This window comes from Nerophis ophidion, linkage group LG03, assembly GCF_033978795.1.
Source record: "Nerophis ophidion isolate RoL-2023_Sa linkage group LG03, RoL_Noph_v1.0, whole genome shotgun sequence".
NCBI lineage: Eukaryota > Metazoa > Chordata > Actinopteri > Syngnathiformes > Syngnathidae > Nerophis > Nerophis ophidion.
Window position 1 is genome coordinate 89882992 of NC_084613.1, and position 23517 is coordinate 89906508.

Sequence of the window (23517 nt, forward strand, 5' to 3'; positions counted from 1 at the left end):
TCTCTACGCTGCTGATCCGCCTGCACTTGGGATGGTTTCCTGTGGATGGGACTCTCGCTGCTGTCTTGGATCCGCTTTGAACTGAACTCTCGCGGCTGTGTTGGAGCCACTATGGATTGAACTTTCACAGTATCATGTTAGACCCGCTCGACATCCATTGCTTTCGGTCCCCCAGAGGGGGAGGGGTTGCTCACATTTGAGGTCCTCTCCAAGGTTTCTCATAGTCAGCATTGTCACTGGCGTCCCACTGGATGTGAATTCTCCCTGCCCACTGGGTGTGAGTTTTCCTTGCCCTTATGTGGGTTCTTCCGAGGATGTCGTAGTCGTAGTGGTTTGTACAGTCCTTTGAGACATTTGTGATTTAGGGCTATATAAATAAACATTGATTGATTGATCAAGATAATACTTAAATGGGAAATAATAAACATTAAAAGTATATCAAACAAAAATTTAACAGAATGATCACTGCAAACTCATGCATTCTCCGCCTCTGCTCCATTGGACTGTAGTGTGAGCTGCATGCTTTTCTTGTTTCATTAAATCCTTCTTTTTTGAACATGTTAAAAAGAGAAATTGGAAATTGTGATGTATCATGTTGTATGCATGCATGTACGGAATAAACTCAACTCAACCTCCCCTTTTAATTAGCTCTTGAGGAACTCTGAATAAACATTCATCCTTTTTTGCAATTTCTTGATTCACACAGCCAAACACAAACATAGGGCATTTCGTCTCCGAGAAAGGCTAAATGGCAACTAGTACCCATTGAAAACAGAGCTAGCTTGACCACCACACATATTTAATAGGCGGGACGTGACGTCAGTAACAACCTATCAGGAGTAGTCAGATTTCCACACACCTGTTTCAGAGTTTATTACTGTTAACATTTTTATATTTTTTCTTATGTCTTGTATTATACACAGAGCTAAAGAAGCTGACCAAAACACTATATATTTTAAACACAGTCTAGTATGATATAGGACAATTCAAACCCCCTACAAAAGATATTTTGATACAGGTCTTGTATTTGTAATGCACATTGTTTGCTGTGTATCTAATAATGCGGCAAGTTTGATTATAGATCAGAACATTGTTTGCTTCATTCACTCAGGTATTTTAATAAAAAAAAAAAATCCATATCAAAGTGAACACTTTTTCAACAGCTTGATAAACTGTGGAGAATTTACATTACATAATTCTCACGTTTCTTTTCGCATAAAAACGTTAAATGATGGCATACATTTTTGAACTACAAAACTATGACATGGTTTAGTTCCTGCATAGATTCAAAGATAGCCAAGGCGAATGTATTTATTTATAGAGAATAATTCATACGCAAGGCACTTAAAAGTGCTTTATAAAATGCAAGGCAGATAAAATCATAAAAATAGTCACGAATTATTGATTTCAATATTTTCAAAGTAAGGTTTGTCTCACACCCTCTGAATCACTTTTTCCAGATTTTAGAAGGATAAAACTGAAAAGCAGCCTCCCTATATGCCGTCCCGACTCAAGGCAGCAGCTAGAGATCTCTCCCCGAGTATTTTCTCTGAGCATTAGGAAGCCATTGCACTGGACTAATATGGTTGTATTATCTGGTTCTAGTCAGTGGTCGAGCAGCAACATTTTGGATGTGCTGCTTTATAGCTTGTTTGGAAAGTGCAGTGATACCATTACATCAGTCCAGCCAGCTGAAGACAAATGCATGGATTATTCTTCTCATTTAGACACTTCTTTGATTTTGGCAACATCTTTTAGGTAGTAAAACACTCCTCACATTATTGATTTTATGTCAAATCTGAGGCTGTTATCACTCTAGATTTCTAACCTAAATACATTTTCAACAAGGGGATCTAAATGTGACAATAACGTTTTCTCTCTGCTTCTGTGGGGCACAGACAATGATTTCAGTTAGGACTGAGTTTAGCTGAAGAAAATTATTTTTCATCCACACACTTTTCAGTTTGATGCTGTGGCAAAGTGAATCAACAGGCCGATGTTCTCATCCCATCAGTGACACAAAGATCAGAGTCATCTGCATAGTTGTGTTACGACTCACTGTAGCTGCGTATTAGCTGGCCTAATGGCAGCATGTACAAATTGAACAATAGGGGTACCAGGATTGACACGTGTGGAATAACCATTTGGTCTGAGACACAGTTACCAATTACAACAAAGTATGTCCTGTTCTCAAGCTAGGACTTGAAGCAGTTTATAGAAGTACCAGACATCCCCACTCAGTTTGTCACCTTGATAAGTAACTTAGAGCACTATCACTGTCGTGTCTAATTTTTTAAATCAAGGTTACAGTCGCTGAAAGTCCTTCTTCCCACCAGTCTTACTCAGCAGTTTGATGTCAGTGATGATAATGTCTTGACTCACAGCCTTGCACATGTCATATACAGTCAGCGCTGCTACAGAAACTGCAGTCAAAGCCTCCATCTCAACTCCCGTCCTGCCAGTGGTGCGACACGTTGCCGTAATGACCACGGCGTTCCGCAGCCCGTCCAGGTCCAGGGTGACCGAGGTGTGCTCTAAAGGGAGAGGGTGACACAGTGGAATGAGAGTTGAGGTCTGTTTCGAGCCCATGATGCCGGCCAACTGGGCCACGGCAAGAGCGTCGCCCTTAGCCAGCTGGTTATCCTGCAGGAGTCCAAAAGCACTGGGTCCCAAAAGCACGGTGGCGCGGGCTGTGGCTACTCGTCGTGTGGGGACTTTGCGACCAACATTCACCATCTTTGCTCGGCCTTGGGCATCTGTGTGCGTCAGTTGGGCTTCTGGTGTATCATCCAGGTGAGGGCTGCTTGCATCACTTGTAGATTGAGGGGTTGGGACTTGGAGGTCTTGGCTGGAAGTGTAATTGTGATATTGTCCCACGCTAAGTTGTGTACAGTTTACTTTGGTATTCATTAGTAATTGTCGATTAAAAGTGGGTAAGCACCCAAAACTCCCATTAGTTCGGGTTGTGTAACTCACAGTGCTGAAGTAAATATTGGGGGAAGATTGACAACCACTAAACTCATCCAAGTGGTCTTCTGTAATAATTAAGTGCTCTGTTTCATGTGTGGTGTCTTTCTTGTCATTACGATAGTAGCCTTCACTCATTAAGTTTCTAAAGCAGCAATGGTGTGTTGGCTGTGCTGAAGCAGTAACATCTTGAAGGCACATAAAGTTCTCTCTGTTCAGGACCATCATTCTACCTGAAAGACACAGTAGAAGAGAGAAATGTTGTTATTTAAACACTGGGAATGTGAAAACAATCTGGTTGCCTTTAGATGGAAGTGCTTTCTTTTAAAGAACTGGACATCCGTCAAGAAAGCCTGTTAGCAAAAAGTGCATTAAAGATTCATGTCCACAGCCCATGTTCACAGCTTTCTCATTAAAAAAAATATATATATTTTTACTTGTGGAACAACCCATCCATTTGTGCATTTTCTTTACAAAAAAGTTGTTTTTTCGTTTCCAAAAACCCATTTCATACACCCCTAGTCAATAATGATTGTGGTGTGGCTTTAACAGCTCGTAGATTTTTTTTCAAGCTTATTCTACTTGAAGAACCCACAACAATCAGAAAGTGCTACTCAGTATGATTGGCTAAGCCTCAGGCAGCATCACTCTATTGGAATAAAAAAGTGTAAAAGTGATTAAAGGGTGTTATTTTATTACTCAAAGATCTCATGATGTTGAAAAACATAGTTATAAGTTCAAAAGCATTTTTTATGTTCTCGCTATGAAAATATTCGATTTGTAATTATTCATTCCTACTTTGCTGAAATTCATTCATCATGGTCAAGTCCAGAATTAATTAACAGCAATAAATGAGAGACTGTATAAGTTAATAAAGAATAAAAAACAGCTTTCGAGAGTCATCTTTGTTACAGGCCTCAAAAGTTGCAGTGAGGTAAACAAAAGGTTCATGTCTGACCATTAAGACCAAGCTAAACACTAGCCGGGGTTGGACAATTCATGACTTCAGAGCCACATGCTGCTCTTTAGACTCCATGTTGTGACACCTTTTGTAGAACTGAGATTTTTGTTAAACAGGGTAGTGAAGAAAATGTGCATTTAAAAAAAAAAAAAAAAGTTAATCATTTCAGCTTGTCTCCAAGTCTGTGGATGCATCCAGGCTGACTTCTGACGGGTGATTGAATGAGCTCAAGGATGCAAAAGGAGTGGGAGTACAGTACTTGTATTCAGTTAAACACCAGAGATGGCCCTGGAAGTAGGATCATTAATAAACATAATAACATTAATATATTTCAAACAGGCCAAACACAGATGGAAGCCTCGCCAGTAGCTATCCATCGGGCTAAAAGTCAGGGAATGTCGCTTGATTGTGCATTGCCACTCTTAAGGCGTGAGTGAGGTTTAATCACCAGCTGGCATCTCTTACACATACACAATGGACTACTGCCTGTTTCACGGCTACAGGCTATTTTTCTTTAGTGTAAGAGAGGGCAAAAAGGCTATTTTGATAATAAAAGTCGGGGTAAACCGTGACTGCGGTTCCATCTGTTCGCCTATCAGTCATCATCATTTTATTAGTGTGCAGGTGTATTATTGGGCTTGGTGTGTCAAATATAGGTACTGCGTTCATTATTAGCGGGTTGATGTTATTTTCAGGGGTCTTGGATCCTAACCCCTGCAAATGGCGAAAAACCTGCGGCTGAACTGTAAAATGAATTTGTGGTTGCAAACGTATTTGAATATTTTCTGACCTGTTGGAGAATTCAGAAGGTATGACACAAATTAGTAAATGACAGATGGAGTTTTTTTGTGAGTTTGTACGTACAGTCAAAGTGTCACCCACCGATGAGGATCATAGGTCTGTTCTTCATTTGGGAGATATTGAACATGCCTGGAAAAGAAGAGGTGGTGAGGTAATACAACTAGCAGTCTGCCAACCCTGCAAAACAGCAACAATAGTAAACAAACGTACCTGCATGTTGTTTCTTCTTCCTGCCCACAGCAGCGCCGATGATTTGCAGCATCTCTTCCTCAGACGCTCCAGAGCGTAACACATCTCGGAGCGACACCTCCGAGTTACCGAACAAACACACCTAACGACAGATGGTAAGAGTATGATGGATACAAAAAAACAAAAACACACGTACATGCATACGCACAGTTATTACCTTGAGGTTGCCGTCTGCAGTGATGCGTAATCGGTTACAGGAGCCACAGAAATGATCAGACATGGAGGTGATGAATCCAACCTGCCCTTTGAAGCCAGGCACCTTGAATGTCTGTCAGACAAATGCCAAGCATTAGTGAGAAACCACTCAAGGCATTTGTGCATTTGTTTATTGCTTGTCAGGACAGCCTACACTTTATTTTTGTATTATTATCAGTGTCCGTGGCCTTTACTTTACTATAATCACAATAAACCACCAATGTTTATTCTGAAATACAGGTAACTGAATGGATGTTGACATAGTAATATTAATGATAACAATAAAACCTAACTTTTACTTGAGGTGGAAGGATAAAATATATACCGTTAATAATAAATATGGCTCATTTTAGTGACGTTCTAACTTCTAAGTAACACAACTGAATACCTTGGCAGTGTCAGTGTGTTCAGTTTGAAGCATTTCTAGGTCAGGCCACTGCTGCCTAATGTGATCCAACATCTCCTGGTAGCTCACCATCTTCTTGAAGTTCCATTTGTTGCCTGCACAATAAAAAAGAGTTGATGTGAGGAAAACACCCAGTAACCCTGCTTTCTGGCTGCACTACCAATGTAAAATGTCACCTGTGGGACTCTGGTAGTTAGAAAGCTTGTACTTTGGGTGAGGAGTAAGATGTACTTTTTGCCACCTTGACAAAAACTACACACAGGGGCAAACAATCATGCCATCTTATGTCATCTTATGCGGCTGCTAGACTTTTGACAAGAACAAGAACGTTTGATCATATTACACCTATACTGGCTCACCTGCACTGGCTTTCTGTGCACTTAAGATTCAATTTTAAGATTTTACTAGTTACGTATAAAATACTAAACCATCTAGCTCCATCCGATCTTGCTGATTGTATTGTACCATATGTCCTGGCAAGAAACCTGCGTTCAAAGAACTCTGGCTTATTACTGATTCCCATAGCCCAAAAAAAGTCTGCAGGCTACAGAGCGTTTCCTATTCGGGCTCCAGTACTCTGGAATACCTTCCCGGTAACAGTTTGAGATCCTACCATAGTAGAAGCATTTAAAACTAATTTTTATACTCTAGCCTCTAAATAGACCCCCCTTTTAGACCAGTTGATCTCCCATCTCTTTTCTGCTCTCCACTAAAGATGATCTACGGCTGGCCCCACTATGGACTGGACTCTCACACTATTAACTCGATCCACTTGATGTCCATTGCACCGGTCGCGAGGGGGGGGGGTTGTCCCACATGTGCGGTCCCCTTCAAGATTTCTAATTTTAGCCAATTGGGTTGGGTTTTTCCTTGCCCTGATGTGGTATCTGAGCCGAGGATGTCGTTGTGGCTTGTGCAGCACTTTGAGACACTTGGGATTTAGGGCTATAAAAATATACTTTGATTGATTGATTGATGTCTACAGAAGGTTTGTGTTTCATAATGTTTCAAACCTACACACTCTTGGTGTTTTTATTCTACTTTTTTCTGCAGACTCACCATCGAATGGCATGTATTCAATGAAGCGCACTTCCAGAGGCTTTGTCTCGGTCAGAGCTACAAAATTCAGCAGCTCATCTTCATTTAGGCCTCGCATGACCACACAGTTGACCTACAGCAGAGAACACACAGCATCAAACAAACCAAGATTAATTGATTGATTGAAACTTTTATTAGTAGATTGCACAGTACAGTACATATTCCGTACAATTAACCACTAAATGGTAACACCTGAATAAGTTTTTCAACTTGTTTAAGTCAGGGTCCAAGAAGCTTTTTAGGTCACAAATGTGGGGCTGTAAAGTGTAAAACCAAGACTAAACAAAAGTGTGTAATAATACTGAAAAAGGTTACTGTGAACTGTTAAAATAATTTATTCTCACAAAAATATTTTGTACATAAATATTGGTTATCATTATCGGTTGTATAGGTCTGAAAATTACTAGTATTGGTTAAAATTTATATTATAGTGCTTCCCTGAAACCTGCCGGTAAGCAATGATTAGCATTAACGAAAACAAGGTTTTAAAAAAAGACACCCCAAATACCTTGACTGGGTTGTAGCCCATCTCAATGGCCTTTTCAATGCCTTCCATGACCTTGTGGAACCCTGTGAAAAATAAGATGGAAATTTAAACAACAGAAAATATTGTTTAATGCAGTAATTTTAAATAATTTTCTGTCATGGCCATCTAAAAGAAAGTCTAAACTGTTGCTTTTTTTACAAAACAGTCCTTTTCTCTCTACCATATATCTTAGTAGGTCCATCTGTGCATTCTTTGGACAGGTCGTCACTTTCTTTCCTCGCTGGATGGAGTTTATAAGCTTTAAATAGTGTTAATATTAAACTAGCGAACACGCAGCCCAAACCACAACGTCCCATCAAATCTTTAACTTTTGCCCTTTAAAATAAAAAGACAAACATACTGTACCTTTTCGCCTGACAATGAACTCAAACTTAGCAGGTACGAGTGTATCCAAACTGATGTTGATCAGGTTAAGGCCTGCATCTTTCAATGGAGGCAAAAATCTGGCCAGGTTTATGCCATTTGTTGTCACCGCAATGGTCTTTAGACCCTCCAACTTCTTCAGCTCTGCTACAAATGCCAGACAATGTGTAAAGGAAACATTAAAACAGAGAACTTGGACAAATGTCTTAATCCAGCATTTACCAAATAGTTGTATACTTTACATATATTTTTATAAAGTAAAGCATTCTTACATGTTCCTCAAATTAGACATGTTTCATAGAACCAGCCTAATCTGGAAATCTAAATGTGAGAAAACCAAAAACCATCAAACATGACATTGTGTGTTTGAATGTTGGGCGGCCGGTAATGTCACAAATGTCACAAGCATATTTAGAAACATTGAAGCTCCACAATACTTGCATTTGTTTTATTTGAACTCTTATTCAATATTAAGCCCCATAGTTTAAGGTGTTGTTTATTATTGAAATGATATTGCTTAAACCAGTACTTCTCAACCAACCAGTCGTAATTTCAACACATTGGCTTGTTTGGTTAAAACCCAGTCAGGTGACAACTTGCAGAAAAAAGAATTCTAAGAAATGTTTGAACAGGTAAATTGAATATTACAAACGTGCTTGATGTGACACCATAAATGAGCAAAATGTTATGAGACAATTCTTAAAATTAAATATCAATTATGTTTTATAATTTTGCATTTTTAATCCATTCTATATGTATAGAAACAACTCCGAATCACATCTTCATTCATGCATTAAAGCATGAATATTAAATCCATAAATCATTGAGTGTGACGTTCAGTATGTGATTACTCTGTAAATAATAGTTTATTGTACTAATTTTAAATCCCAAAGGGAAATTCACTTTCCTCTAGTATCAGGTTTGGATGGTTGCACTTTTTGTTATAGAACAACTAGAAGCAATAACATAAATACATTCAACAACTTTCAAAACTGGCATGGCTGGGCAAACTTGGCTATCTAAAAGTATGGCTATCTGTAAAAATTAATTACGGAACCCTGCCTTAAAGATTGCAATACTGATGCAACATTTGAAGTTTCCGAACTGATATAACAGACTAAGGAAGAACTTTAGTATGATAAGTCCGTTGATGCAGCCCATGACCTAATACCAACACTGAGTGAGATAACTCAGCAAGGAGAATCACTTTGCTACGTGCGCAAGTACACAGTTAAGCCAAGAATGTCGTCGTCCCACATATTTCATACACTTTAGAGAGCAAGTTGTGTGGCAAAACCTACCACAGAAGAGCAACGAAAAGTTGTTGTTTGTTCCCATTATAGATGAACACCTTAACCCTGATTTTACCAGGATGCACCACGGCTGTAGTGCATACTCGCCACGGCGGCGGACTCTTTCCGTTTTTATTCAAATGAATGTGTCCGTTTCTGCAGCCTGCGATACGGCACTGCCATAGCGTTTCCGTTCCGGCTCCATGCGCTAACTATATGCAGTGCTTCTATGTTTGCCAGGTGCTGCAACACGGCGGATCATCCATTTTCTACCGCTTATTCCCTTGTGGGGTCGCTGGCGCCTATCTCAGCTACAATCGGGCGGAAGGCGGGGTACACCCTGGACAAGTCGCCACTTCATCGCAGGGCCAACACAGATAGACAGACAACATTCACACTCACATTCACACACTAGGGCCAATTTAATGCTGCCAATCAACTTATCCCCAGGTGCATGTCTTTGGAGGTGGGAGGAAGCCGGAGTACCCGGAGGGAACCCATGCATTCACGGGGAGAACATGCAAACTCCACACAGAAAGATCCCGAGCCTGGATTTGAACCCAGGACTGCAGGACCTTCGTATTGTGAGGCAGACGCACTAACCCCTCTGCCACGGCGGATCAATTCAGGTAAAATCTGCTTGTGTTGGACAGGAAGTCATGCACAAACACAAAATAAATGATCAGATTTACTTTCAAAATAAAATAGTCCTTCTCAAGGCGGATCGTTGTTTTACATTTTGAAACGTCCAAATGGGCAGAGACAGACATGAAGTCAACTTGTCAAAGTTTTTCAGACATAATTTCACCTTCTTTGACCTTAATGCATATTCTGAAAGTTCAAAATTTAAGAATCATACACAGGCATACCCTGGGCAGCTATGTGCACATATGGGGTCCTGTGTCAGATGCTTGCTACAAAAAAAATGTATGTGTTGTTCTGCAAGGCAAAGGTGTCGTAGATGCGCCCGCCTATGGGTATTGAAGCACGGCAAAGCTTGAGACGTTCTGCAGTGATTACAAACCCCGTTTCCATATGAGTTGGGAAATTGTGTTAGATGTAAATATAAACGGAATACAATGATTTGCAAATCATTTTTAACCCATATTCAGTTGAATATGCTACAAAGACAACATATTTGATGTTCAAACTGCTAAGCATTTTGTTTTTTGCAAATAATCATTAACTTTAGAATTTGATGTCAGCAACACGTGACAAAGAAGTTGGGAAAGGTGGCAATAAATACTGATAAAGTTGAGGGATGCTCATCAAACACTTATTTGGAACATCCCACAGGTGTGCAGGCTAATTGGGAATACAGTAGTTGGGTGCCATGATTGGGTATAAAAGCAGCTTCCATGAAATGCTAAGTAATTCACAAACAAGGATGGGGTGAGGGTCCCCACTTTGTAAGCAAATTGTCGAACAGTTTTAGAACAACATTTCTCAACGAGCTATTGCAAGGAATTTAGGGATTTTACCATCTATGGTCCGTAAAATCATCAAACATTCGGAGAATCTGGGCAAATCACTGCACATAAGCGATGATATTATGGACTTTTGATCCCTCAGGCGGTACTGCATCAAAAACCGACATCAGTGTGTAAAGGATATCATCACATGGGCTGAGGAACACTTCATAAAACCACTGTCAGTAACTACAGTTGGTCGCTGCATCTGTAAGTGCAAGTTAAAACTCTACTATGCAAAGCCGGACCCATTTATCAACTATATCCTGAAACGCCGCCGGCTAGGCTGGGCCCTAGCTCACCTAAGATGGACTGATGCAAAGTGGAAAGGTGTTCTGTGGTCTGACGAGTCCACATTTCAAATTATATTTGGAAACAGAGGACGTGGTGTCCTCCAGAACAAAGAGGAAAATAACCATCCGGATTGTTATAGGCGCAAAGTTCAAAAGCCAGCATCTGTGATGGTATGGGGATGTATTAGTGCCCAAGGCATGGGTAACTTACACATCTGTGAAGGCACCATTAATGCTGAAAGGTCCATACAGGTTTTAGAGCAACATATGTTGTCATCCAAGCAACGTTATCATGGACGCCCCTGTTTATTTCAGCAATACAAGTGTTACAACAGCTTGGATTCGTAAAAAAAGAGTGCTGGTACTTTTCTGGCCCGCTTGCAGTCCAGATCTGTCTCCCATCAAAAATGTGTGGCGCATTATGAAGCATAAAATATGACAGCGGAGACCCCGGACTGTTAAATGACTGAAGCTCTACATAAAACAAGAATGGTAAATAATTCCATTTTCAAAGCTTCAACAATTAGTTTCCTCTGTTCCCAAAAGTTAATTGAGTGTTGTTAAAAGAAAAGGTGATGTAACACAGTGGAGAACATGCCCTTTCCCAACTACTTTGGCACATGTTGCAGCCATGAAATTGTAAGTTAATTATTATTTGCAAAAAAAAAGGTTTATGAGTTTGAACATCACATATCTTGCCTTTGTAGTGCATTCAACTAAATATGGGTTGAAAAGGATTTGCAAATCGCTTTATCCTGTTTATATTTACATCTAACACAATTCCCCAACTCATATGGAAACGGGGTTTGTACTTCAGTGATGTTTACTTTATCACATGATTACGCGCGGATTCGCAAGATCTCGTAAAAAGCCGGGCTATTTCGCTGCACGGCAGATCTGTAGCAGAACACTTGTGGGGATCGCCGAATGGCAGATGGCGGTGCTGTTCCGTGGAGGCTATGTTTCGCTGGCGTTCCGCATCCAATGGAAATCAGGTGTAAAGCTTTTAGAGGGCTTCAGGAGTCAGACAGAGAAGATTTTGTAATGACATGGACTGTGCGGATGCTCCACGTTCTATATTATATTATTTGATTGGATCGTTATGCCTTGTCATGTCTTGAAATCAGTAACAGAATTGTGATCCTTGTGGCAGACACTTCCCTTATACCACTAATTAAATCCATACTGTGATATGTCATCATGAGGCAAGTTTGATGTAGTGTGAATAATCATTTCTCCTTCACAGATATTTCTTCAGTCACATTGCAAACTTCATGTTAATAGCACCTTACCAATTATATACAGGAAATCAGGTCTGATGAGCGGTTCTCCTCCAGTAAGGCGAATCTTCTCCACGCCCTCTTTGACAAAAAGGCGTGCTAGAGTCAGCACCTCTGAGGTGGACAGCAATTGGCCTCGTGGTGTCAGTTTCACACCTTCCTCTGGCATACAATACTGACCTAAGATTGAGGAGATAAAAAGCAAAGCAATATTTCTAACATGCCATATTTCCGCAAAGTCAGAATTACAACAAGATAAGCTAAAGATATAACAAATAACTTAGGTTAGAGAGACATTTTACTCTTAACGGTTGACTGAAGAAAAGAAACACAAAAATGCAAAACGCATTCTAGTGTTCAAGGCGTTATCACATCATGACTTGTACATGACAGTTGCGATCAAACGTTTATATACACTCACCATGAGCATGTATGTTATTAGTTTGGGCACTTTAGGACTTAAGATTTCTATAGACCATTATTTGACCACAATGGAAAAAACGTACAACATACGTCTGTAATGATAAAGATATTTAGAAATGTCTCCAATTTACACAGGGTCAAGAGTATACCTACATACTGGGCAGTACTGTACTTACAAAATACAAATGCAGTCTTGTTAGTGGAGTGAGAAGGATTGACAGGGGCTGGTAGTTTTTCTTTGGGCAGCATGAAATTATTTGTTCGACAGTTCAATAAAGTAGATCTAGGGCCGGGGGTATGTTTTCTAGCCAACCTCAAAAAGTGAAAATCTGCGAGTTATTGATACACCTATTAAAATGTCTATTTTTGCATCGCTTCAACACACACCTACCGTGATTTGGACACTACGTATTCCAAAACGGCAAATTACCCAAAGTACACATCAAAAGCTCTAACAGCTGGTTGTTAGTTAGGGCACTGTCTAGAGATCGAAGCCACTTCAGATACACACACATATGGCAGGGGTATGTACACAATCAATGCCTCTTTTTGGAATGTGTCCAATATATGTACCGTAAAATTGTCAAATAATCAGGTTACACTTGGTTAGTAATCAGGTTACAGTTGGTCAGTCTGATAAGTCAAATTGGTTATTAGTAATTAACTCAATACTAACATGATAATTTAACTCAGAATAAGTGTTGCTCAAGTGAGAACAGACATGGCAAGCAAACTTACAGCGCAGGTTGCATTTCTCTGTCAGGGAGATGCGCAAATAACTGTGTCTCCGGCCAAAATTGTCCGTCAGAAATGATGAAAAGGGAACATTGTGCTCTCGCATCCTCTCCTGGGAACGAGACAGTAAAAAGGTCACATTTGTGGACTGTGAACATTTGTGAATTACTTTACTAAGGTTAACCATGTTAAATTAATTCACCTTACACTGCCACAGGCTGATTTTGATATTTGGATTAGTTTTGTTTGTTAAGTAAAAAAACATTACCAGAATTTCTCAAACTGAACATATGCGGCTTTAAAAAACAACCTTATGTTTTCTAATTGGCCTTTTTAAACTGCTGGATTGAAATGGGATTGTGAAACGAAAAGCCGTTTCAGTCACGCGCGGCCTCTGTGACCTTTGACTGTTCTTGCCGTATCACGCGCTTAGTAAAAAGGAGAACACAAGACTTTGTTTGGTCACACACTATAGACTTCATCAAAAGACTTTGTCGTAAAACTATTTAAGCCATCTATCTGTGTTGGTCCTGCGATGAGATGGCAACTTTTCCAGGGTGTACACCGCCTTCCGCCCGATTGTAGCTGAGATAGCCCCCCCCCGCGACCCCAAAGGGAATAAGCAGTAGAAAATGGATGGATGGATGGATTGTTAATATGTACAACTTAGAAATCTGCAAATTCCAACAAATTGGCATAACACAGTAGTTTTAGGACATCAAATTGCATTTATTTGTGTGTGCTTAAATGAGAAATCATATTTAAAAATAATATTTATAGTCAGTGCTAAGCTCCCCGGGCGCTGTAACTTGGGATGCATATTTGCATGTATACAGTACAGTCATCGGCTTTGCAATTATTGAATATACACTAATATATGCTCAAATACACGTGATTATTCCCACGGTAATAAGCTATCATGTGAGTTACCAGTCTTGTTCCCGTTTTCGCAGAAGTGCTGAAGTCTGGTGGAGTCGCAGTAGAATTCCCAAGTTCACTTTTCGTATGCGTTGCACTTGAGAAAAGTCGCAGTATATTCGCTGTTACGCTTTTAGTCCAGAGTTTCCCGAAACGTGTCGCACTCCTGTGTGTGAGTAACAAGCGGCAGCAGACGTTAGAAGCCATAGTGTTGTTGTGTCGCAACAGCACAAATAATGCTGATACAACTCCAGTATGTTTCCGTGAGATAAATAATGACAGCTCAGAGATCAGGCACTGGGACGGAAGAGGAAAGGGCGACGTCTCGTCAGCCAATGAGGGCCTGTGACGTCTGCAACAATGCATTCTGGGAAGTGCAGTCCATACGTTAGAAGACGATGCACTATATACATGTATATTTGTAACATTTTTTGCGGTATTGAATTTGTTGTTTTTATTAGCTGTAATCAATAATCATCAACATCATTAGGAATACGTCCTAAAGATATGTCAGTCTTTTTTGTAGGGAATGTTATTGTTTCACTTTTTGACTAAACTACTGAAATAAATTCACATATGGAAGATATTCTAATTTATTGAGACAAAACTGTACAATTTCAGTTTTTAATTGCCACATAGAAAATATGTAATAAATTGTATCATAATGTATAATTGGTCATAAATTAAGTTACCACCGCACGTCATATATTTAATGAAATCCAACAAAATAATTAAATCCATCCATTCTTCTTCTTCCGCTTATCCGAGGTCGGGTCGCGGGGCCAGCAGCCTAAGCAGGAAAGCCCAGACTTCCCTCTCCCCAGCAACTTCGTCCAGGTCTTCCCGGGGAATCCCGAGGCGTTCCGAGGCCAGCTGGGAGACATAGTCTTCCCAACGAGCCCTGGGTCTTCCCCGTGGCCTCCTACCGGTCGGACGTGCCCTAAACACCTCCCTAGGGAGATGTTCGGGTGGCATCCTGACCAGATGCCCGAACTACCTCATCTGACTCCTCTAGATGTGGAGGAGCAGCGACTTTACTTTGAGCTCCTCCCGGATGGGAGAACTTCTCACCCTATCTCTACGGGAGAGCCCCATCACCCGATGGAGGAAACTCATTTCGGTCGCTTGTAACTGTAATCTTGTCCTTACGGTCATAACCCAAAGCTCATGACCATAGGTGAGGATGGGAACGTAGATCGACCGGTAAATTGAGAGCTTTGCCTTCCGGTTCAGCTCCTTCTTCACCACAACGGATTGATACGGCGTCCGCATTACAAAAATAATTACATAAAATATTATAATTATAAAACTGCACTGCAAACGTCAAATCTGATTAATAACGTCCATATTAATATACTAGATGTATATTATCAATATTGGATTTTTTGGCTGATCTATAGGGTCAAAAGAGCAGTTCCTTTCAAAGACTCGTTCAAAACACTGACTCATTATTACAGTTATTTTTTCATTCAAGGAAACAATTACTAGTGGCAGTTCTAAGATAAGCTATAATCATTAAAAATGTATACAAATTTACACGGTATTGGTTGGAATTATTGTGAAATATTAAGTATAATTTTATTTTTGTTGTGTTGTCATTGTAAACAAAAATCATAAGGTGATACCATAGCCCCATGCTTTAAAAATGAAGGTTACTGTTTTGATTTTACCCTCACCTAAAAACACAAGAGTATTATGGCAAAACAGAAAACATAAAACAAATAACAACTAAGAATGAAATGTACAGTATATATGTAAATACAATTGTAAAAATATAACTACAATAAAGATTGGGACATAATACAAATATAAAAACCAAATCTACACTAACTGTTGTGTGTACGCTTGAACTACTTTGCATATCCACATCAGAACAATGAACCAGAAAGTGAATCCAAATAAATAGATAGATAAGACTGGTGCTGCCAGTCTGGTGGCGCGAACATGCAGTGTGATATGTGCATTAAAAACAGCTCCCAAACCAACGGCTCGCAGCTGCGATGTGCTTCTCATCCTTCACTTAAAATAGCCTTTCAAAAGAGTCGATTTGTTTGCAAACATCTCTAACTGTTACTTCATCGGCAGTCAAAAAATTAAACTTATGCGTAAAATATCTCGTATTATAATCTTATTAACTTGTAATTGCGTCAGTTATGGGGTCAAACTATTCCATTCTCTGGCATGGGGAGGCTGTAAAGTAAACAAATTCAGGATTTTATCTTGAGACAACAACTACACATATTTTCAGGTACATGATGCGGTATGCGGGGCAGCATAGTGACACAGGAGTTAGTGCATGTGGCTCACAATACGAAGGTCCTGAGTTCAATCCCGGGCTCTGGATCTTTCTGTGTTGAATTTGCATGTTCTCCCCGTGACTGCGTGGGTTCCCTCCGGGTACTCCGGCTTCCTCCCACTTCCAAAGACATGCACCTGGGGATAGGTTGATTGGCAACACTAAATTGGCCCTAGTGTGTGAATGTGAGTGTGAATGTTGTCTGTCTTTCTGTGTTGGTCCTGTGATGAGGTGGCGACTTGTCCAGGGTGTACGCCGCCTTCCGCCGGAATGCAGCTGAGATAGGCTCCAGCACCTACCCCGTGACCTCGAAATGGACAATCGGTAGAAAATGGATGGATGGATGATGCAGTATGCTTTGGATCAAAAGCACCTTAGCAGCTATACAAAATTGAGGTGCACAAATTTGCTCAAAGTTAAACCCTTTTTTGCATGAATGTTGTCATTATCTCTGAGCACAGTAACGGTCTTTGTGTTGTCAAAATATTTAATTATTCGTGCATACATTTTCTACTCGATCATGCCTTTGCAGTTTGCACCCATTTGTCATCCTGCAGGTTATGAAGTGAGATGTTAGTTTTATGTACACAATAGCTACAATAACTCCGTCTATGACATTTTACTATGAAAAGTACAGTACGTTTGGAGTGCAAGGTGGACTATATTTCAGTCTATTATAGCCCAAGGTATACTATTTTTCAGTCCATTATTTAACTGTAAGTCAATTGTAATTTTAATACAGCATATTGTAGCCCTAGAATGTATTTATTGTCTATCGTTGCAGATGGCAAGAATTGCTAACTCTCTGTATATAAATTAATAAATTCAAGGATCGTGTTATTGTGGTATATTAGCTAATCTTTTGTTAACCTACTTGTGTGTATACACCAGGGGTGTCAAACTCAAATACAGAGTGGGCCAAAATTTAAAACCGAACAAAGCAGCAGGCCGAGGTTGAACAAATTAGCCTTTTAATAGGGACCCAAACAAGTTTTGCATTGAATCTTGAACAAGCAAGGCTTACAGTATATACATTTATAGTGACATGCAAAATCGAGTTTCAAATAATAATAATAATAATAAAAAAATATCAATGGCATATCAAATCAAATTTAAATAAAAATGGAACGCCTCTTTTCAGCGGTGGGGTTAAGGTGGATGGGGTTTGGGGATAGCGGGGGGTGTATATTGTAGCGTCCCGGAAGAGTTAGTGCTGCAAGGAGTTGTGGGTATTTGTTCTGTTGTGTTTATGTTGTGTTACAGTGCGGGTGTTCTCCCAAAATGTGTCATTCTTGTTTGGTGTGGGTTCACAGTGTGGCGCATATTTGTAACAGTGTTAAAGTTGCTTATACGGCCACCCCTCAGTGTGACCTGTATGGCTGTTGACCAAGTATGGCTTGCATTCACTTGTTTGTGTGTATAAGCCGCATAGATTATGTGACTGGGCTAGCACGCTGTTTGTATGGAAGAAAAGCGGACGTGGCGACAGGTCATAGAGAACGCCAAAGGCAGTGCCTTTAACGCCCACCCCCAATATTGTTGCCCAGGATGAAATTCGGGAGGGACACTGAACTTCGGGAGTCTCCTGGGAAAATCGGGAGGGTTGGCAAGTAAGAGTATTAGCGGTGAATGCGGTGTTACAGCAGCTGGCCAGCTCTAATGTTAATTTGATATTGCCTCAAGGGCCAAGTGAAATTACACAGCGGGCCAAATCTGGCCCGCGGGCCAGAGTTTGACACCCATGATATACACATTTCTGTTGGATCCCGAGAGCCTACACTTGTGTTATATAGGCCAATAGAGGGCGCACTCGTTGTTTGGTTGGTCCCTGTCTAGTCACTTGGCATTAGAAGAACAGTGCATCCAAGCTTCCATGTGTGTGGTACTTTGGGTTAACAACAATTTAGAACAATTCCTCTGCTTTTGGAGATAAACAGTTACGGTAGCACACACTGGCATGTAATTTCCTGAAAGGCATACTCAGTCAACAGCCATACGTGTCACACTAAAAGTGGCCGTATGAACAACGCCAAGACTGTCATCAACATGTGCCATATATCCATCCATTTTCTACCACTTATTCCCTTTTGGGGTCGCGGGGGGCACTGGCGCCTATCTCAGCTACAATCGGGCGGAAGGCGGGGTACACCCTGGACAAGTCGCCACCTCATCGCAGGGCCAACACAGATAGACAGACAACATTCACACTCACATTCACACACTAGGGCTAATTTAGTGTTGCCAATCAACCTATCTCCAGGTGCATGTCTTTGGAGGTGGGAGGAAGCCGGAGTACCCGGTGGGAACCCACGCATTCACAGGGAGAACATGCAAACTCCACACAGAAAGATCCCGAGCCTGGGATTGAACCCAGGACTGCAGGACCTTCGTATTGTGAGGCATACGCACTAACCCCTCTTCCACCGTGAAGCCCATGTGCCATATAGTGAAACCACAATAAACAATAATGACAAACACGTTTCAGGAGAATATAACACAACATTAACAAAACAGAATACATTTCCAGAGTTCCCTGCAGCAACCAACTCTTCAGGGACGCTACAATATTTTCCACTGCCTCACATCACCAAAACGGAGGAATACCTGCCTATAGCACACTAGATGGCAGTGCATTCTCGCTTTGAGGGTCAATCAAGGGACACGATATGAAAAAAGCATCTCAGCCTAAGGTATTTATAGGCATCACAAATAAATACAATTCCTTCCATCCATCCATCCATTTTCTACTGCTTGTCCCTGAGTAAAAATTGTTAGAACTGAGTGACTTTGTAGGGGTGAGCTGTTCTGGTTTTTGTTATGGAATCATTATGTAAAATAATACATCCTATCCTCAATGGTATAATACTGTGTGTTTTGTAAAGGTGATGACTTCCATGGCCTTAAATAGCAGAACTGTCATGTATGAAGAGTGAGTGATTCTTCCCTAATACAATGCCAATATTGTATTCTAATCAAAATGCTTGTTGCATGCCTGTCTTCTTTTCTCTTTATCTTTTTTTTTTATATGCACAAAATATACTTGATTCTTTTGATCTTGGGTGAAATCGGGTCTTATTTTACTATAGATAACCAAAAAAAGAGGGTTGAACCCATCCATCCATCCATTTTCTACCACTTGTCCATTTCGGGGTTGCGGGAGGGTGCTGGAGGTTAGAAAGACAGAAAAAGTGTGCATTCATTCAGAATCATATGAAACATTGGGCACAGCTGTACATGGCAGCAGATCCATTTCAGCAGTGCCCATGCGGCCATTTGCAGCACACAATGGCCTGTGGTATGGTCTAAGAATATATAAATACATTTAAAAGAAGGGAAAAAGATTACGCAAAAAATAATGACAAAAAGTACAATTTGAATATAGCAAGCAAGATATGCTACCTATGCGCTAATATCTATTTTGCTTTGTCACCTCTAAAATGTATTCAGCTACTTGGCATATTCTGACCTACTGCATTCATTTTACACATTATACCAGTGTTTCTCAAAAAGAGGGTTTTAGGACCCTGGGTGTTTTTTCATTTTCATTATGTTTGCCTACACTCTAGTATTCATGTTAAAATGACACAGAAGTATGCAGCTCGGTGGCAGCAGTGCTCAATTTAATCAACAGGCACCCTGTCTTATCTAGTGGAGGTGGTATGTACACAGGAACACATGTGTACGGAATTAACGGAGGTGGGGAGATGAAGAAGAAAAATAAGTCGTCAAAGCATAAAGAATATAACTCACACTGTGCGTTGTACAGATAAATAAATAATATCAAGTTGTCAATAGTAATTTAATTCAGATGGGTCGCGGTGAAAAGATGAGAAGCCCTGCATTTTACAATGTTTCTGTTATTTCTTTACTCCTGTGTTTCCTCATTAACATGTCTTGTAAGCGTACAAATTATCGGTAGAGTAAGAACGGTGTTGGTCGTTATACTTTTTACTTGAAGTGAATTCAAACATCAAAACATCTTTCAATACTAATTTCTATATTAAACAGAATGTGTATTTTTCTCATTTTCAAACTCAATGTAACAAAACAACATTAAACATTTTGGACAGCCGATCCCATCCTCAGATGTCACAATGTTATTTAGTTGTGAAAAGATTTTAATAGGGCAGAAGTAAATTTAAAAGTTTTATTGCGCTTAAAAGTTGACAAATATATACTTTGATGCAACCTTAACACAAAATGAGCAAGGAATAGGAAACGCATGTTTGGGCCAACCTATGTTCTAGTATATGTGAAGACCAACCCCAAAGAGAATGTGATGACTAACCCTTACTGGAATTTCTTGTTAGACTTAACCATGTCAAACAAGTTAGTTAGCTCATAACAATATTAACTATATATGTGTCTTGCACAGCAATTGTTTAGTTATATTCTAAAAGTATATGTTAAAGTTTTGTTTAAAAGTAAGAAAACAAAAACACTGAAGAGCTGTATACTTACAATTTGACATTAAAAACAGGAAAATTCCTCTGACCTCAAGTTTATCTGTCTTACCCCAGACAAGACATCAGTTTTCTACTGCTTGTCCCTCTCGGGGCACACGGGCTGTTGGAGCCTATCTCAGCCACACCAATTTCACACATTTCCATACTAGTTTGAGAGACAGTGTCTTTAAGTGGTGAGATACAATGAGTGTGACAATCAATCACTTTCTCCATGATTTCTGAGGCAGGGAGAAGCTGTAGGACTAAATAAGTTTTGCTTCGTCCATCACAAATGAATCGTGTTGAAACAAAACAGTAACATGGGATATTTTCAATGCAGCTTGTCCAAAGTAAATCATACCACTGTATATTGTATTAGCATTAGTGCACTGAAGAATATGAAATTATTTTCTAATATTCTCAGTTTGGACACCTATGACCATAATTTTGAGATAACACCATCGGGAAAGTGACGTTATGTTACCCACTGAGTTTGATTGACACATCTATTGAACATGCATAAAATCCCACAGTCCATTATGTTCAATAGTATGCCAGAATCAGATCATGCCTGTGCATTAAAAATCCCATCTTTAGATAAAATACCCTTCTGGTAAAATTCTGCCTCTATACAAACATTGCAGTTGTTGTCAGAATGTTTTTCTGTGCACTGATAAATACAAGATAACACAGAAGGCAGCTAATGTTGAATCACAGTTTGTGTTTCAAACATAGCATATTTCATGAATAATTAACTTGATGATGTCCAGGCTGATTTGAATACTAGGTTCTGGATAAAAAGAAGTCCAGATTTGATATGCCAATTATTTTCCCTTTAAAAGTTAACCACCTGTGGCAAAGCAGTCGTCCATTTTAATGGACTCAAAGCTTTGCATTTCCTGATCATTTGCTGCAGATTGGATCACTACTATCAGGCTGCTCTTAAGTAGGCGGCTGTCATTCCACAGTATATTGCTTTGTCATTAACTTTGGCTTGGACTGAACTTATATATTCCCTCCTAAGAACCAGTGTCGTTTAAAAAAATAAAATAAAAATAATCATCTTTGTTCTCCCTTTCTCAGCAAAATAATTGAAACCCTATGTCCTCGTATGAGTAGAACGTTATTGATCATTGCCATCATTGACCACATGGTAAAGAGTTGCTTTGCAACCACCCTTAATTGAACTTTTCCAAAAATCTTTGTATATCAATAAGGATTCATGCAAATCCTGATCACTTCTTACCTCTTTGCTTTCAAGTCCACACCCAAAATACATGTATACTGCAGCAAAGCATTGAATCACAAACAATTATGATTTCTGCAAAACATGTTGGCTTCTTTAGAACATTTGATAGTTGAGCACAGTTCACATCAGTTTAGCGTGTTTGATATTATTTGCAGTTTTTGTTGTTAATGTTAAGCAGACAGGGCAAATTACTTTGGTCATGGCATGGGTACAGTAATGAGGACACAGTATTTTGCAAGGGTGCCTTTTCTGGCAAACACTTAAAATGTATCAATACATTTTTAATAGTCGGACTATCCAGGATTCCCCATTCACCAACCAATCAGTGAATTGCATTCTTGCAACTTCCTTCACATTTTGCCTAATCATCGACAACTTCACCAATCACACTAGTACAAGAGCAGCTGTAAAAGGTGCACATGTGTCTAATCAAAACGTATCTTTGTATCTTGTAGACAAACTAGGAACAGCAACGTCTAACAATATCTCAACTCTCTCTCTAACTGCACAACTGTTGTTTTGACTCTTAGCCAGCCTCTCTTCAGGTTTCCATCTAGAAGTGCTAAGCCTTCTGGGTAATGTAGTTTATAATTATTGAGCAACATACCCGCCTCCTCACTTCTATGTTTACATTCATAATATGTTGATTTGTGATGATAATTTCTCATTGTCTCTTATTTATCGTCCCATTGACAAAAATCACCGCTATAGAACGCATTAGACAGTTCTCTAATGTTGTCAATGAAAGTGGGGGGGAAGTATGTGCAATGTGATCAAACTCAAATGAAACCCAAACTTTATTTATAAAGCACCTTTAAATTATAAAACAAATGCATTGCAAAAACTTTACAGACTTAAAACCATGCCCCTATGACCCATCTCCCCCATTCACATCACCAGACACACACACACACACACACACACACACACACTGAGAGAGAAATGATTGCATGGCTGAGTACAGAGGGGCCAGGTGAGGAAACACTATCACGGGAGCCATCTAAACTAAAAGCTCATGGCGGATCATAAAAACTTTTTTGTCCTGCTTAAGCCGTAAAAAGTTATCTGCCATTGAGGATTTAATATCTGAAATGCACAGTATTTAAAAACAGTATTTTATATATATATATATATATATATATATATATATATATATATATATATATATATATATGTGATACCATCACATATATATATATATATATATATATATATATATATATATGTGATAGTATGCGTCTTGATTCCATATTTACCAAGTATTTTCTGTCTGAGAGAAAGGACGTGCACTAATTGTGAATGGTAGAGAGGCCTACCAGGTGTTTTGGTTTGTAGTATTGTGTGATTATTTTAGACACAAATGTAAGTTTTGTGATGAAAACTACGTACTACTCAATTATATGTATAGCTAAAAGATAAAACAAGACAAAAAACACTAATATCTGTATCGCACACCAGGAGAAAAGATCACAGCAATCACATATGTGCATTGTAAAGTCTTATGGGTAGAAAAGACCTGCCGTAGCGCTC

General features: G+C 39.6%; 1 protein-coding gene across 2 annotated transcripts; it reads right to left on the minus strand.

Moving 5' to 3' along the window:
- Window positions 1-627: 627 nt before the first annotated feature.
- Window positions 628-14312, minus strand: LOC133550222 (molybdenum cofactor biosynthesis protein 1-like). 2 transcript variants are annotated; one of them, XM_061896373.1, is made up of 11 exons: window positions 14010-14312; window positions 13083-13191; window positions 11934-12101; window positions 7570-7734; window positions 7186-7247; window positions 6639-6750; window positions 5562-5674; window positions 5136-5246; window positions 4940-5060; window positions 4811-4858; window positions 628-3200 (listed from the first exon to the last, which is right to left on the minus strand). In XM_061896373.1, exons 1-11 carry the CDS (start codon window positions 14202-14204, stop codon window positions 2305-2307), a joined length of 2100 nt encoding a protein of 699 aa, XP_061752357.1. In that variant the 5' UTR covers window positions 14205-14312; the 3' UTR covers window positions 628-2304. The 2 variants fall into 2 exon arrangements, with proteins under 2 accessions (XP_061752357.1, XP_061752358.1); XM_061896374.1 differs by having other exon boundaries at window positions 3060-3200; window positions 4793-4858; window positions 14010-14311.
- Between the last annotated feature and the right edge of the window lie 9205 nt (window positions 14313-23517).